Raw genomic sequence first — 17,119 nt, 5'->3', positions numbered from 1 at the left:
AGTCGAAAGGGCAATATTTAAGTCGATGTAAATAGATTGGCTGAAATTGATTGGCTTGACACATGAAATACAAACGACCATGAAATCCTATTTAGTTTGAAATTATGGGCAAACTCGAATATGTCCAGCCTGCTACAGTAGCCCTACACCACTAACTATATGCCACCGTCGACCTGTCTGAGCACTTCTTCTTCAGGACGCATCTGTGTCTGTGAAAGTCATTTAACACACTGTCGCACAGTGAACTGACGAGCGCGAGGAGGAGGGATCTGTCATCTTCACCGTCTCAGGCAGCATGTTGACGGGATCCTATCGTGCCACTGTCGAGAGAGAAATGGCGAGAGCCAGTGTCAAAATTCGAGAACATCTATCTTTGGATGCAGAGTAACCTGATGTTTCACAGCTGTAAATAGTTTTGGAGTCTTGGTTCATTGTATTCAGCCTACAGGGCACGCGCTACACTTTGGCGGTGGTGACAGTTAATCTATCTGAGCTGGGTTCTCGGCCAGTGCAATCTAAGGAATTGATCGTTATACAGGACTATATACCTGCAACTTGTTCCCAGAACCGTGGAGCCTGACTCCCGTTGGATGTAACGTTGAGCGGAGTGACGCGGGTCGGTGTGCGGACAAATAGAGCGGTGGCGGACCAAACGCACAACGTCCAATTCAATCTCCCTTCCCGTGTCCCTGTGCTCGGCCCGACTCATAACGGAGATGTTGCTCCTCGGAATACTGCTCAACATCTTCATACGAGGTAAAATTAAGGAAGCTATCCATGCTGTTAAATACATTTTTGTCGTCAGTCATTCAGGCTACATGCTAGTCTACTCTGACCTTATTAAAATTAGTTTTTAGCACCTGGGTTTTATAGGCAATCATGACACATTTACTCATCTAATTTAAGTATTTGATGATTTCAATTCGTACTAAGGCGAATTGCCCCGATAACACCATAACAACATTTTACATTATGGTTCAAATGCGCGTTTTCAGTGAGCTTTGGATGCAGGCATGGCTTTTAATATGCTCTGCAATGAATACATGTATTAAACATATTCCTTGATCTTCTAGGCTACATAAACTGCTCTTAATAAACATTTTATGACAACATTAATATTTAGTGAAAGGAGAGACTGTAGGATCCACTTGGAAACCACTTGAATTTAAACTTTGGATTAATGAAAGTATTTAAGAAATTATTTCCAGTCTTGAGACAAAGGTTGATGATCGCTAAAACCACTCGTTTTTGATATTCTGAAATTGATATTCTGTGAGTTGGTGCCGCCGGATGCATAGGCTACACAAATAATTCCCCCGCGGATCGACAGTTGTATTTATTAGCGGTGTTAATGATTGTGTGTTTGGTGTGCTGGTGTAAGCGACAGTCCCAGGGGTCGTATTGTATATCATCTGTGGGTTGTCTGTTTCTCCCTCGCCCGAGTGAGCGTGGTTTGATTTACGCAAACACCTTTCTGGCTTGCAGGTCTCTTTCTTAAAAAAATTAATCTTAATATAAATTCAACTCACCTCCAACCGCACATCAGAATAAATGGTAAAGTTGTTGTTCAATGAGGAAGCGCACTCAACCGACGCCTGTGTGCAAACAGCGGAATCGTGGTTGACGTCTTATCGGCGCACAGGTGCGTATGGCCGCCAGATGTGCGTCCAGGTGGGTTTGAGTAGCCACAGAGGCAGACACTGGGACCGGGCGCCGCACGGCGGGGTGCGCATTATGTTTTGACAGCCCAGCGGGTCACACACACACAGGTGACAGGTGTCTCCATCAGAGGTGATTTTACTGCACAGCGGGAGGCTGGGGTTGAACAAGAGGGCTTTGGAAAAGGTCAACGGCAGATAAACAGCTAGCTGTAAACTCCTTTATAATTTCCTCATAGAAAAAGATGACGTTAAGGGAAAGAAAACGACATGCATGGGAAATGAAAAGGTATACATCAATGTAAAGATTTGACCAGGTACGACAAGTAAGTAAATCAAATAGGCTAAAAGACAGGGACAAAGAGGAGTCGCAATTCAATGGCTCAGACACGAGACGCATGCGGCAGGGACTTCAGACAATCACGGATTATGAAGGAAAAACCAGCCTACAATGCGGACACTTAGAAAAATGTAACATATTCTCTGCCCGCTTCAAGTTGCACGGTAGGCCTATACAGAAACTGCCGCTGGCTAGGCAACTCTTTCGATACTATAACATGAAAAACGGTTCGGTACTAGAATTCCTGTTACTTTAGGTTAACCTATTTCTGTCAAATGTGTCTCATGTCATAGCCTACGGATTGAGATGACCAGTCTGTCTAGTAATTTGTCAGACTCTTCTCAAGGGGGCAGTAGTAAATTAGCCAGGCTGACACAGCGCAAAACACTTTTGAGAAGCAAGCAAGAGAGAGAAAATGCCGACAGCATGGCTTCTTCTAACGAAAACATACTTCCACACCCGCAGTTTATTGACAAAACTGGCTCCAGAAGCGAACTATGGGAATACTTTGCCTACAGAGCAGATGATGGGAATACTTTCCTTACAAAGCATACACTCTAAAAAGAAAAGGTTCCTGGAGTGTCCTTTAGGGGTTCTGCAAATTGAAGCTGGGGAACCCCAATAAGTTCTTCGTAGAACCCTTTTAAAAGGGTTATTATTGAAAGAACCTTTCGAAAAAACTTTTGCGGTTTATTTTTGAACTACCCCCCCCCTCCCATATTATTAATATTAATAATAATAATACGTATAACAATAACACAATATTTGACAATATTTGTTGTAAATGTGAATTTTAAAAAACTGTTAATGGTTTTCATACACATACCTTGTCCATAATGTAGAGGCCTATGGGATATTCATTAATGAGATAAGGAAGGAGGATCTGCATAACATACCAATACCAATTGACATACCTTTGTATGCCTCCTCCTCTGTGTACCTGCAGACACAAAAGTGAGCAGTTCAGTCATCTGCACACAATACAGCTATATATTCTTACCTCTTTTTGATTGATATCCATTGAATTGTGTCCATTTTCCATTTTAGAAAATATAGATGGTATCATCATAAAACAATATCAATTTATATCATTCAATTATCATACAAATGTACCTTAAATTTAGGATATCTTTACATTTTTGGGTTAAGTACCTGCACCTGCTGTCCTTTCAAATCCAAATGTTTCAGTTGGGCAGTTCGGTTTCTACAAGAACCCCCACCAACTAAGGAGGTTCCTTGATGAACCCCACCTCCTATGGGGATCTTGGAAGAATCTTTTGGGGGCATTTTTCAGTGCCAAGACCCTAAGGTTCTTCAAAGAACTTTGAGGATCTTAGAAGAACCCTTATTGAACCCCTCATTTAATAGAGTGCACCGAAACAACTATGCAGTGCAAGGGCGGTTTAGTGCAAGGGCGGTTTAGTTCCAAAATGACAAACTCTTTTACACAACATTTTAATTGTAATGTTATTCTACTAGCAACTACAGTAGGCTATTTTCAAATTATTTTTCAGTGACACTAACATGAACATACACTATATACACAAAAGTATTTGGACACCCCTTCAAATTAGTGGATTCGGGTATTTCAGCCACACCGTTGCTGACATGTGTATAAAATCGAGCACACCGCCATGCAATCTCCATAGACAAACATTGGCAGTAGAATGGCCTTACCGAAAAGCTCAGTGACTTTCAACGTGGCACCGTCATAGGATGCCAACTTTCTAACAAGTCAGTTCGTCAAATTTCAACCGTACTAGAGCTTCCCTGGTCAACTGTAAGAAAAATTTGTCTGTCCTCGGTTGCAACACTTACGGCCAATTTCCAAACTGCCTCAGGAAGCAACGTCAGCACAAGAACTGTTAGTCGCGAGCTTCATTAAATGGGTTTCCATGGCCGAGCAGCCACACACAAGCCTAAGATCACTATGCACAATGCCAAGCGTGCCGCAATTGGACTCTGGAGCAGTGGAAACGCATTCTCTGGAGTGATGAATCCCGCTTTACCATCTGGCAGTCCGACGGACTAATCTGGGTTTGGCGGATGCCAGGAGAACGCTACCTGCCCCAGTGCATAGTGCCAACTGTAAAGTTTGGTGGAGGATAAATAATGGTCTGGGGATGTTTTTCATGGTTTGGGCTAGGCCCCTTAGTTCCAGTGAAGGGAAATCATAACGCTACAGTATACAATGACATTAGACGATTTTGTGCTTGCAACTTTGTGGTAACAGTTTGGGGAAGGCCGTTTTCTGTGCACAAAGCGAGGTCCATACATAAATGATTTGTCAAGATTGGTGTGGAAGAACTTGACTGGCCTGCACAGTGGTTTGACCTCAACCCCATCGAACACCTTTGGGATGAATTGGAACGTCGACTGCGAGCCAGGCCTAATCGCCCAACATTAATGCCCATGATTTTGAAATGAGATGTTCGACAAGCCATGTAGTGTATCATTCTTACTATATATTTTTGGTGAATATACACATACAGTACCAGTCAAAAGTTTGGACACACTTACTCCAGGGGTTTTCTTCATTTTTTACAATTTTATACATTGTAGAATAATAGTGAAGACATCAAAACTATGAAAATACATATGAGGAATCATGTAGTAACCAAAAACGTGTTAAACAAATATTTGAGGGTCTTCAAAGTAGCCACCCTTTACCTTGATGACAGCTTTGCACACTCTTGGCATTCTCTCAACCAACTTCATGAGGTAGCCACCTGGAATGCATTTCAATTAACAGGTGTGCCTTGTTAATTTGTGGAATTTCTTTCCTTCTTAATGTGTTTGAGCCAATCAGTTGTGTTGTGACAAGGTAGGGGTGGTATACAGAAGATAGCCCTATTTTGTAAAAGACCAAGGACATATTATGGCAAGAACAGCAAAGAGAAATGACAGTCCATCATTACTTTAAGACATGAAGGTCAGTAAATCCAGAAAATTTCAAGAACTTTGTGTGCAGTCTAAAAACCATCAAGCGCTATGATGAAACTGGCTCTCATGATGACCGCCACAGGAAAGGAAGACCCAGAGTTACCTCTGCTGCAGAGGATAATTTAGAGTTACCAGCCCCAGAAATTTCAACCCAAATAAATGCTTCACAGAGTTCAAGTAACAGTCACATCTCAACATCAACTGTTCAGAGGAGACTGTGTGAATCAGGCTTTCATTGTCGAATTGCTGCAAAGAAACCACTACTAAAGGACACCAATAATAAGAAGAGACTTGTTTGGGCCAAGAAACACAAGTGTATGGGCTATTTGACCAAGAAGGAGAGTGATGGAGTGCTGCATCAGATGATCTGGCCTCCACAATTACCCAACCTCAACCCAATTGAGATGGTTTGGGATGAGTTGGACTGCGGAGTGAAGGAAAAGCAGCCAACAAGTGCTCAGCATATGTGGGAAATCCTTCAAGACTGTTGGAAAAGCATTCCAGTTGAAGCTGGTTGAGAGAATGCCAAGAGTGGGCAAAGCTGTCATCAAGGCAAAAGGTGGCTATTTTGAAGAATCTAAAATATATTTCGCTGCACCCGCTTTAACATCTGCTAAACTGTGTACGTGACCAATTAACTTGGATTTGATGATAGGATTGATAGCACATAGGATTTGTTTGGAATACGGATTGTGTGTGCATATGGGGACAGGGCAAGCCAAGAAGGTGTGTGTGTGTGTGTGTGTGTGTGTGTGTGTGTGTGTGTGTGTGTGTGTGTGTGTGTGTGTGTGTGTGTGTGTGTGTGTGTGTGTGTGTGTGTGTGTGTGTGTGTGTGTGTGTGTGTGTGTGTGTGTGTGTGTGTCCATGGGGTAGCTTGGGGTCGTATGTGTGTTTTTGTTGATAACTATGATTTGGAACTCTAACACAGGAGTAACAGATGGTGTGTTGGGCTTTTGCCTCCTTGGCTGGGAGATTCACCCTGTGTGTGTGTGTGTGGCTGTGTGTGGCTGTGTCTGTGTGTGTGTCTTCACTGAAACTCTTTAATTTGCCCATTCTGCTGTACACACGGGGACTGCATGACATCATACCTCACTGCTCCCTCATATGAACTGTGGGATCGCACTTCACTGCACTGCATCCATAACCACTGATCTTGAGCCAGCTCTCCCAATCCATGACCTATCCCTAACCATTAATGAACGACACATCAGAACTGGCCCAAGATCAGTTACATGTAAAACGGTAACACTTAAACCCTACAGGTGTAATGCTTTATAGCTTGCTGTTAAAACGGGTTTTACCATTTATAATACATACTGGTCCCCAGTATACATACATACTGGTCCCCTCAACTTCTTTCAAAAGGTGATAAGGTCAATGTGACGTCATGTGATTGTGAGTGATTCACCTGGTATGTGTATGGCAACGTGTGACTAGTTCAGGGGGAAAGTCCGAGTTTCCTGGTTTTTATGTGACATGGGTAATTTGTCTTCTTCCTCTACCTGTATTTGGTGCTCTAGTGTTTAAAGCGACAATCTGCAGTAGAAACAATAACAAAGCGGCTTCCCAACCCCTGGTTTGGTGAAATGCTGAGGGATGGGGCTGGATAAATGTAATCACTCTCAAATTCATAGACAGAGCTATGGATGCAAGGATTGACCATCCATGATATCAACATTATAGTTTTAACCATGTTTTAAGGCTACATAGTGTTTGTTTACATTTTCTTTGTTTACAGACATTGGAGTAAAACAAGCTTATATTTTGGGTTCTGATGGGGGTGCGACAGTTGAACTAAGCTTATGAAGCCTTTATAAGTTATATTCTTCAAGAATCAATGGGTACATATCATTCATATATAAGTCGAGAAATGGATGTAGCAACTGCTGATTGCCCCTTTAAGCGTACAGACGCTCCACTGTACTTCATTTATTCAATTTGCGTTCTCCCATTGATCAATGTTGTACCTAGAGTCTCGGGTAGTCTATTTCCTGAAACTCAACATATTCGATTTAAATATGCTGCTCTGTTGAATATGAAGCTCATTTTTCTCTACCACTTCAGCCATCTGGTGCAGGGTTTCCCAAACCCAGCTGATTCAAATAACCAACTCATCATCAAGCTTTGACTATTTCAATCCGCTGTGTAGTGCTAGGGCAAAAAAACAGAATGTGTACCCAGGTGGGGCCCCAGGACCGAGTTTGGGAAACCCTGATCTAGTGTGTGGCGGGGTGTGTGTGTGTGTGTGTGTGTGTGTGTGTGTGTGTGTGTGTGTGTGTGTGTGTGTGTGTGTGTGTGTGTGTGTGTGTGTGTGTGTGTGTGTCACAGACAGATTGCTGTACCCCCTCCTGTGGATGTGTGGTATTGTGTTTTTGTAATAATGATAGACTCCGTGCCCATAGTCCCCCTCACAGCAGGAGTCAGACATAAAAGGGTTCCTCTCAGGTTGTGTGCGCGTGCTTTTCAGCACATGCTGATTGCGGCTCATACTGTGAGTCTGTCCTAGCCAGCAAGGTTCTGATTGGTGTGTGTCGCCAAACGGTGTTTGTCTCTGTCTCGCTTTCTCTCTCTCTCTGGTGAGTTTTTAAATGACTGTAATCGGAAAACGTTAGTGTGTCTGTAGGTTTGTGGGTAAACCATTGAATTTTACCAAGGGAGAATTTTGTATTGGTTTACAAATAACAGTCGAAAACAGCCGAAAATATCACGCAGAACATTTCTGGGGTAAAATAGGAGGTATTTCCCAAATATGAAACCTCACACTGTAAACAATGGCTTTTGATTCACTCAATGACAATGCCTTCATGTCCATGGAAATGAGATACAGTAGAGAAAGACTCACACATCCAGTATTGACTTTTCATATGTAACATCAGTGCATTCAGCCCAAATTCAAATCAATAGGTTCACAGAGTGAAAGTACTTGTATGGAAGTCATAAGAGATACTAGAATGGACATGCCCTTTTAAAGCAACATTCCGTGGTGGGTTCCCCCTGTCCACCATATTGAGTGGACCATTTAGAAATGTTTGGAACAACTACTCATCCCAATACGATGGCTGACCATTCTCCCCCTCCCCTCTGTCTCCTCCGTCCCTCTTTTCTGTAGGTGTGGTCCCCTCCTTGTCGCCCCTCCCCCATGGCTTTGTAGACTGTGTCGAGGCAGAGAGGGGGTGTAAGGAAGACCCCCGGTGTAAGGAGCTGTACATGACCCTGGAGTACTGTGCATCCGAGGAGGCGGTGGCTCCGCTGGGGAACAAGGCCAGCATTGAGTGCCTGGAGGCCCTGAGCGGCCTGCACTACCTCCCTCTGTTGGCCTGCAAGTGTCAGCGCGGCGCACGCAGAGAGGAGCACTGCCTCAAAGTCTACTGGAGCATCAGGATCCTGCAGGGTGAGTGTGTGTCCGCGCATGTGTGTGTATGAGTTTATAAAAAACGTGGTAGGTGTAGACGTGCGTGTGTGTCACCAAGTGTGTATGTTTGATTACTAGCTTGTAGAGGGAAGGGGGCAGTTTACATTTTTTAGTACCATTGGTTCTTGACCCACCATTTGGCCAATACTACGTTAGACCCCTGGCCATCCTCTGTGACACATCCCTATAGCCACCGTGTTTTGCCACTGTTGCTACAGTCACAGCATGGCCACGCATCTGACTATCAGGCTTGTGTCCCAAATGGCACCCTATTCCCTACATAATGGGCACACTATTCCCCATAGGTCCTGGTCAAAAGTAGTGCACTAATATATATATATATGGAATTGGGTACCATTTGGGACTCACCGTCAGTGAGAGTTAATGACAGCTAATGGAGCTATCCCCCATGCTCCGTTAGTCACCATGCATACGGTAATTACACAGCACTCTTCTCTAACACAGAACAGAGTTCTCTCCCCTACCGTGTCATTAAGGAAAACAGTACACAGGGATTTACATGAACAGATTAGTAGATTTATATACTGAACAAAAATATAAACGCAACATGCAACAATTTCAACGATTTTACTGAGTTACAGTTCATGTAAAGAAATCAGTTAATTGAAATAAATAAATTAGGCCCTAATCTACGGTTTTCACATGACTGGGCAGGGGCGCAGCCATGGGTGGGCCTGGGAGGGCATAGGCCAACCCACTGGGGAGCCAATCAGAATTAGTTTTTCCCCACTTAAGGGCTTTATTACAGACAGAATTACTCCTCAGTTTTATCAGCTGTCTGGGTGGCTGGTCTCAGACGATCCCGCAGGTGAAGAAGCCAGATGTGGAGGTCCTGGGCTGGCGTGGTTACACGTGGTCTGAGGTTGTGAGACCGGTTGGAAGTTCTGCCAAATACTCTAAAACGATGTTGGAGGCGGCTTATGGTAGAAAAATCTACATTAAATTCTCTGGCAACAGCTCTGGTGGACATTCCTGCAGTCAGCACTCACTCAAAGCTTGAGACATCTGTGGCATTGGGTTGTGTGACAAAACTGCACATTTTAGAGTGTCCTTTATTGTCCCCAGCACAAGGTGCACCTGTGTAATGATCATGCTGTTTAATCCGCTTCTTGATATGCAACACCTGTCAGGTGGATGGATTATGTTGGCAAAGGAGAAATGCTCACTTACAGGGATGTAAACAAATTTGTGCACAGAATTTGAGAGAAATAAGCTTTTTGTGCGTATGGAACATTTCTGGGATCTTTTATTTCAGCTCATGAAACATGGGACCAACACTTTACATGTTGCGTTTATATTTTTGTTCAGTGTAGTTAGGTCGTACTCACACCATGTAATTAGTTCAGATCTGGAACATGCCTATAATGAGGTAAATTAAAGAATACACTCCTGAAGGAGCTTTTAAGACCACACTAGAGTAGAGCTCAAGTGTGCTGAGACTAAAGACTAAGTTGTGGGTGGATGCTAACCGCCAATTCAGACAAGACTCCAATGAACATTTGACCATTTATTGTAGCCCCAAAAAACGTTCCAGCACAGATGGCAAATGCATGAATGAGGACTGGGAAAATTATGGTTTCTGCAATAGAGACAAGTATTAGTGTTCACAAACATCAATGGAACATAATTAGCATAAAGGCGAAAGCATAAAAGATTACATACTGTGAACTTCCAAGGTAAACAATAGCATAACATGTCAAAAGGCACAGGTAATACACTCACTTGGTCATGAACGTATCCTGGATGAGAGTCCTCTGATGGCTGCCAAACCAAAGACTGTATGGTGTGCTTTGCAGCCATCTTTATAGGGTCGGATGACAGGTCACCTGATGGGTCAACTGACCTGGAGGCAATCTTGGCCATCTAGTGTATTCACGTTGAAGAATTCAGGAACAGCCGCCCCCGCAGTAGTGCAGCTAATTCATTATTCCCATCGGACTCGAGTCATCTGTAGCACTTCCTGGGGCTGTATGGACAGATTACTTGCTGCAAGGCCATGTTCTGGCTGAGCTGTTGTCGTTGACTGTTGCAGCTCGGGTAGGTTACTGGTTACGGTTACTGGTTGGCAGAGAAAGTGACCATCTTGGCTGCCCCGTCGACTCCCGAACTCGTGCTCCTTGGGGCATGAACGGCTCCGGCCGCCCCGTGAGAAGATCTTTGATGGCTTGAGTAAATGCCTGTTGGCTCCTTTTCTGGGGGCCATGGTTGGGTAGGTAGAGCTGGATACAGGTCAGGTATTAGCAGACGGTAGATTGCCTGAGCCGAGTACAGAGCAGTTAAGGTCTGAAAGGTACTGGGAACTCCTAGGAACTGGGATTAGGCCAGTTGATCTAGACTTGGAAAGAGCTGAGGGCAAACTAGCTGAACTGCTGGCCTGCATACTGAACTCAAGGGTTGTGGTAGCATTCAAAGCTGGTCCGCAGTTATATCTCCTTCTGGGGATGACTGGTTGGAGCTGCTTGAATAGGCTTGTACTTGACTTGCAGAGAGAGCTGCCCTAGACTTTAGTTGGTCTGCTGCTGCCTTAAGGGAACCTTGGGCAGAGGTTCTCAATTGTTGAGATTGAAGCTCGTCTTCGTCGCTTGGGTTGAGGGGCTCAGCTTCCGTGCTGGGCTCGGAGTCTCTTGGTGGTTTCAGACATTGCACTGAGGCTTGAGACTGGTTGTCTGAATCAAAGGGGTCACCTTGGCTTCTGAGTTTGTAAGGTACTTACTCTTGGAAAGCCTGTGGCAGTTCTTGTCCATCCCTTTCTCCCTGTGTAGCATTATAAGTGCTGTCAGAGGGGGGGCGGGGTTTCTGGACTGGGCACAGAGGTTCGCCTGCCTGCACTAGTAACTAGTTGTGTCCTGTCTGTGCTGCCTAGGTCCTATATAATTGTAAAAAAATTAAATAAAATGGTATACTTCAAAGGGTCTTACAATTCAAAATCAAAGAACTAAATGATCCTTGGTATGGCCTTCTTAAAACAATTCCATATCGCTTAGACAGGACTTAGACTGTAATGGTTAACAACAATCACCAAAATCCTTTGGTCTTCCTGTGGTAGTTTTTTCCGGCTCAGAGAGGAAAAGTTGAAGTGAGAGGTTTCACTCGCCAAAATCAGTCCAAAAATAAGCCCAATGCGTTTCTATGGGCTTATTTTGGACCTAAACTTGACGCCTGCTTTCCTGCCTTTGGGACAATGACTCCCATTGTTAGGGCAGAGACATGAGCATCTCGTCATTATATACAGATCTCTGGAAGGATACACGTTTATGCCTGCTACGTTAGGTTAGATACACAGACCACATGAGAGAGGGAAATACACAACAATGAGAGGGACAGAGACCGTTTGTGAAAGTATACCCTACCTCCTTTGAAGAACTAGTAAAATGATCGTCAGACAGCTCTGCAGCAAACTTAGGCAGGCTAGCTAAATAGGATGACTGAAGACAGTACAGTATGGGGAACACATCCATCTTTATAGGGTCAGGTGACCGGTCACCTGATGGCTCGTCTGACCCTCATGAATGGTAAATGTACCCATGATGGAATTTAGACTAGGTGTTATTATGATGTTGGTAGCAGGTGTGTGATGTTTTAATGAGATGTTGGCTGAGTGCTTTGAGTCCCTGTTATGATGTGATGCTTCCGTGTGTGTTTGATTATGTTGTGATTCTGTCTCCTGTGGTGTTGGGAGATTATGATGCAATTCGGTCTACTGTCATGTTCTTTTCAGGTTATGTGGTGATCTCTCCTGCATTTGTTATGATTTGTCATGATGTTAGGTTGTAATATGACGCTGCCTCCCATATTATTATTAGGTTGTAATGTGATGTTCTCCTCTGTGATCATGAAGGTTATGATGACTTTGAGGGGTCTCCCTATGAGGACTCGCCAGTGGAGTCTTCTCGAATGGCCTCCTTAGTGGCAGCAGGTAGCATGCAGCACAATCTTTTATTACCCTCAGGCACTCCTGATCAATACACTACTAAACCCTATCACCAATCAATCCACTCATCTCTACAGCACTCAAGTGACCAGATTTTCACTTTCTCTCCCCTTTCTTTCTCTCTCTGTCGCTCCCCTCTTCCTTTCTATCTCTCTCTCTCCCCTTCTCTCTCTCTCCTTCCCCATACCTGTCTCTATATCTATCCACCTCTATCTTTCCCCATCCCCCTCTCTCTCAGCCTCCTCTCTTCTTCTAGATGGACAGAACGTATGTCTGAAGGCAGCCCAGGACTGTGGTCTGTATGAGAAATGTGGTTCCCTGAGGTCTGAGTACGTCCTGGCCTGCACCAAGCATGCCCCAGGCTCGGACCACTGCAACAGGCAGAAGTGCCTCCGGGCGCTGCGGCGCTTCCTGGAGCGCGTTCCGGAGGAGTACAGCCTGGGGTTGCTGTTCTGCCCCTGTACTGACAAACTGTGTGGGGAGAGACGCAGGAAGACCATCGTACCTTCCTGTTCCTACCAGGAGAGAGACTTGATACAGCCTAACTGTCTGCTTCTGCAGAGCTTCTGCAGGAGGGACCAATTCTGCAGGTAAGACAAACACTATATGTACACACACAAAACACAAACCTTTTTGCTCCTAGAAGCACTCTCATTCGTGTGTCTATGTGTGTGTGTGTGTGTGTGTGTGTGTGTGTGTATGTGTGTGTGTGTGTGTGTGTGTGTGTGTGTGTGTGTGTGTGTGTGTGTGTGTGTGTGTGTGTGTGTGTGTGTGTGTGTGTGTGTGTGTGTGTGTGTGTGTGTGTGTGTGTGTGTGTGTGTGATTCAGGTCCAGACTGGCTGATTTCCAGCATAACTGCCAGCCGTCTGGCCATTCCCCTTCTGGCTGTATCAGAGAGAGTGGAGCTGTGTGCCTCAAATCCTACGCCGGACTGATCGGTAAGAGAGAGAGTGAGAGAAGGAGGGGAGAGGAGGGGTGAAATAGCCTTAAGTGCAGAAGTCAGTCTGTTTTCACGAGGCTTGAGGAGAAAGGGGATGCAGCGAAGTATGAAGGATGGAGAGGGGTGAGATGAGGGAGGAGAGAGATAGAGAGACTAAAAGAAAATAGAGAGTGATAAAGATGACAGAGTGTGTTAGCGGATCGTGTCAGGGGTGTGTCAGTGGGCCAGCCTTAGGAACTTTTGCAGTTCGGTAACCTTTGACCCCCTTCTCCAGGCACCATCATGACCCCCAACTACGTCAGCAACAGCACTGTGGAAGTGGACTTGTGGTGCAACTGCGAGGGCAGTGGCAACCAATGGCAGGACTGCCTGAGGATTCAGCACATGTTCACCAACAACGCCTGTCTGGGTTAGTCTGTTCGTCACCCATATGAGTATGTACAGTTGAAGTCGGAAGTTTACATACACTTAGGTTGGAGTCATTAAAACTTGTTTTTCAACCACTCAACCACTATAGTTTTGGCAAGTCGGTTAGGACATCTTCTTTGTGAGTGACACAAGTAATTTTTCCAACAATTGTTTACAGACAGATTATTTCACTTATAATTCACTGTATCACAATTCCAGTGGGTCAGAAGTTTACATACACTAAGTTGACTGTGCCTTTAAACAGCTTGGAAATTCCAGAAAATGATTTCATGGCTTTAGAAGCTTCTGATAGGCAAATTGACATTATTTGAGTCAATTGGAGGTGTACCTGTGGATGTATTTCAAGGCCTACCTTCAAACTCAGTGCCTCTTTGCTTGACATCATGGGAAAATCAAAAGAAATCAGCCAAGACCTCAGACAATCAGAAAACCTCAGTTCATCTGTACAAACAATAGTACGCAAGTATAAACACCATGGGACCATGCAGCCGTCATACCGCTCAGGAAGGAGACGCGTTCTGTCTCCTAGAGATGAACGTACTTTGGTGCGAAAAGTGAAAATCAATCCCAGAACAACAGCAAAGGACCTTGTGAAGATGCTGGAGGAAACAGGTACAAAGTATCTATATCCACAGTAAAACGAGTCCTATAGCGACATAACCTGAAAGGCCGCTCAGCAAGGAAGAAGCCACTGCTCCAAAACCACCATTAAAAAGCCAGACTACGGTTTGCAACTGCACATGGGAACCAAGATTGTACTTTTTGGAGAAATGTACTCTGGTCTGATGAAACAGAAATATAACTATTTGGCCATAATGACCATCATTATGTTTGGAGGAAAAAGGGGGAGACTTGCAAGCCGAAGAACACCATCCCAACCGTGAAGCACGGGGGTGGCAGCATCATGTTGTGGGGGTGCTTTGCTGCAGGAGGGACTGATGCACTTCACAAAATAGATGGCATCATGAGGTAGGACAATTATGTGGATAATTTGAAGCAACATCTCAAGACATCAGTCAGGAAGTTAAAGCTTGGTCGCAAATGGGTCTTCCAAATGGACAATGACCCCAAGCATACTTCCAGAGTTGTGGCAAAATGGCTTAAGGACAACAAAGTCAAGGTATTGGAGTGGCCATCACAAAGCCCTGACCTCAATCCTATCGAAAATTTGTGGGCAGAACTGAAAAAGCGTGTGCGAGCAAGGAGGCCTACAAACCTGACTTAGTTACACCAGCTCTGTCAGGAGGAATGGGCCAAAATGCATCCAACTTATTGTGGGAAGCTTGTGGAAGGCTACCTGAAACTTTGACCCAAGTTAAACAATTTAAAGGCAATGCTACCAAATACTAATTGAGTGTATGTAAACTTCTGACCCACTGGGAATGTGATGAAAGAAATAAAAGCTGAAATAAATCATTCTCTCTACTATTATTGTGACATTTCACATTCTTAAAATAAAGTGGTGATCCTAACTGACCTAAGACAGGAATTTTTTCTAGGATTAAATGTCAGGAATTGTGAAAAGCTGAGTTGAAATGTATTTGGCTAAGGTGTATGTAAACTTCCGACTTCAACTGTATGTCAATCAAGGAACTGTCAGACCAATCAATCAATGCACTTTACATGAGGCAAACAATCAATTTACTGCTTGACACTGCAATCCATCAATCTGTCAAATAGTTAAACACTCAGACACACACTCACTCTCATGCACAGATGTGAATACACACACACACACACACACACGATGTAATGTAATGTGTCTATCTGTCCGTCTCACAGAGAACTCCATCAGTACCATGGGTATCTCCCCCCCTCGGCCAGTGGAGAGCACTTTTCCCCCGCCCTCTCGTCCCTCACCCTTGGACCAGCAGAATGAGCTCAGCAACAACGCCCAGGATGAGCTCAGCAACAACGCTGTGAGTACTACTACTCAACATTACCCAATACTACCTAACATTACTCAACATTACCCAATACAACCTATCATTACTCAGTATTACCCAATACTACCTATCATTACTCAACATTTCCCAATACTACATGTCATTACTCAGCATTACCCAATACGACCTATCATTACTCAACATTACCCAGTACTAACTGACATTACTCAACATTACCCAATAGTACCTAACATTACTCAACATTACCCAATACTAACTGACATTACTCAACATTACCCAATACTACCTAACGTTTCTCAACATTACCCAATACTAACTGACATTACTCAACATTACCCAGTACTAACTGACATTACTCAACATTACCCAATAGTACCTAACATTACTCAACATTACCCAATACTAACTGACATTACTCAACATTACCCAATACAACCTATCATTACTCAACATTACCCAATACTACCTAACGTTTCTCAACATTACCCAATACTAACTGACATTACTCAACATTACCCAGTACTAACTGACATTACTCAACATTACCCAATAGTACCTAACATTACTCAACATTACCCAATACTAACTGACATTACTCAACATTACCCAATACTACCTAACGTTTCTCAACATTACCCAATACTAACTGACATTACCCAATACTACTTATCATTACTCATTACTAAATGTGGAAGACACATTTCAGTTGAATACGTTCAGTTGTACAACTGACTAGGTATTTCCCTTTCCCTGAACACTAACCGTCAAGTGCTGAATATGTCGATCTAGTACAGACCTCTAGCACTCTGACCATTGACCAAAGGTGAAGTGACCACAGGCAGGGCTCCAAAGTGTGACCAAATATTTTCCTGTTTGACCTGGGTTTTTATTTTGGGAGAAAATAAAAAATAATCTTGCCCATTCACCCTCTGAATGGCACATATACACGTCTCAAGGCTTAAAAATCCTTCTTTCACCTGTCTCCTCCCCTTCATCTACACTGATTGAAGTGGATTTAACAGGTCACATCAATAAGGGATCATAGCTTTCACCTGGATTCACCTGGTCAGCCTTTGTCATGGAAAGAGCAGGTGTTCCTAAAGTTTGTACACTCTGTATATGCCAAGTCCAATTGAAAAACCGTAATTCTATTTTTTACCCTTATCGTGCAGCCATACTAACAACCTGGTAACTTTACTAGTATATGCAAAGATTCTTCAGGAGATGTGTTTCAAAAGTAAGTAGTATTCATATAGGCCCAATGGAGGTATCTATTTTTCTGGTGCTCCTCAATTTCATGTGGTGCTCCTAACTTTTTAAAATTAGGAGCACCAGTGCTACAAATGATTTTGTATTTATTTAGAGCCCTGACCAGAGGCTTCTGGAATGACCATTGACAACAGCAGTGACTGCTGTTGGCTGACCGCTAAATCCTGTTCGGTCAATTGATCAGAATGACAGTGAAGCGCTTTGTGTCTCCACTGCTTCCCGCATGCTCAACACAGCCAGAGATTATCTCCAGCCAGCTAGACCAGGGG

The 17,119-nt window shown here is 43.9% G+C and overlaps 1 protein-coding gene across 1 annotated transcript in view; it reads left to right on the top strand.

The window, feature by feature from the left end:
• The first annotated feature begins 187 nt into the window (after positions 1 to 187).
• Positions 188 to 17,119, top strand: part of LOC139574287 (GDNF family receptor alpha-4-like) — a 21,957-nt gene continuing 5,025 nt past the window's right edge. Inside the window, exons 1-7 of the mRNA XM_071398717.1 lie at positions 188 to 756; positions 8,051 to 8,332; positions 12,213 to 12,290; positions 12,544 to 12,895; positions 13,134 to 13,243; positions 13,520 to 13,654; positions 15,457 to 15,593. Of these exons, the coding sequence (XP_071254818.1) occupies positions 717 to 756; positions 8,051 to 8,332; positions 12,213 to 12,290; positions 12,544 to 12,895; positions 13,134 to 13,243; positions 13,520 to 13,654; positions 15,457 to 15,593 (1,134 nt within the window). The 5' untranslated portion in view covers positions 188 to 716. The remainder of the gene's footprint in view (positions 757 to 8,050; positions 8,333 to 12,212; positions 12,291 to 12,543; positions 12,896 to 13,133; positions 13,244 to 13,519; positions 13,655 to 15,456; positions 15,594 to 17,119) is intronic.

Source organism: Salvelinus alpinus, chromosome 4, assembly GCF_045679555.1.
Source record: "Salvelinus alpinus chromosome 4, SLU_Salpinus.1, whole genome shotgun sequence".
Lineage (NCBI taxonomy): Eukaryota > Metazoa > Chordata > Actinopteri > Salmoniformes > Salmonidae > Salvelinus > Salvelinus alpinus.
The sequence above is the reverse complement of the archived record's forward strand: the minus strand, read 5'-3'. Positions and strand labels throughout refer to the sequence as shown.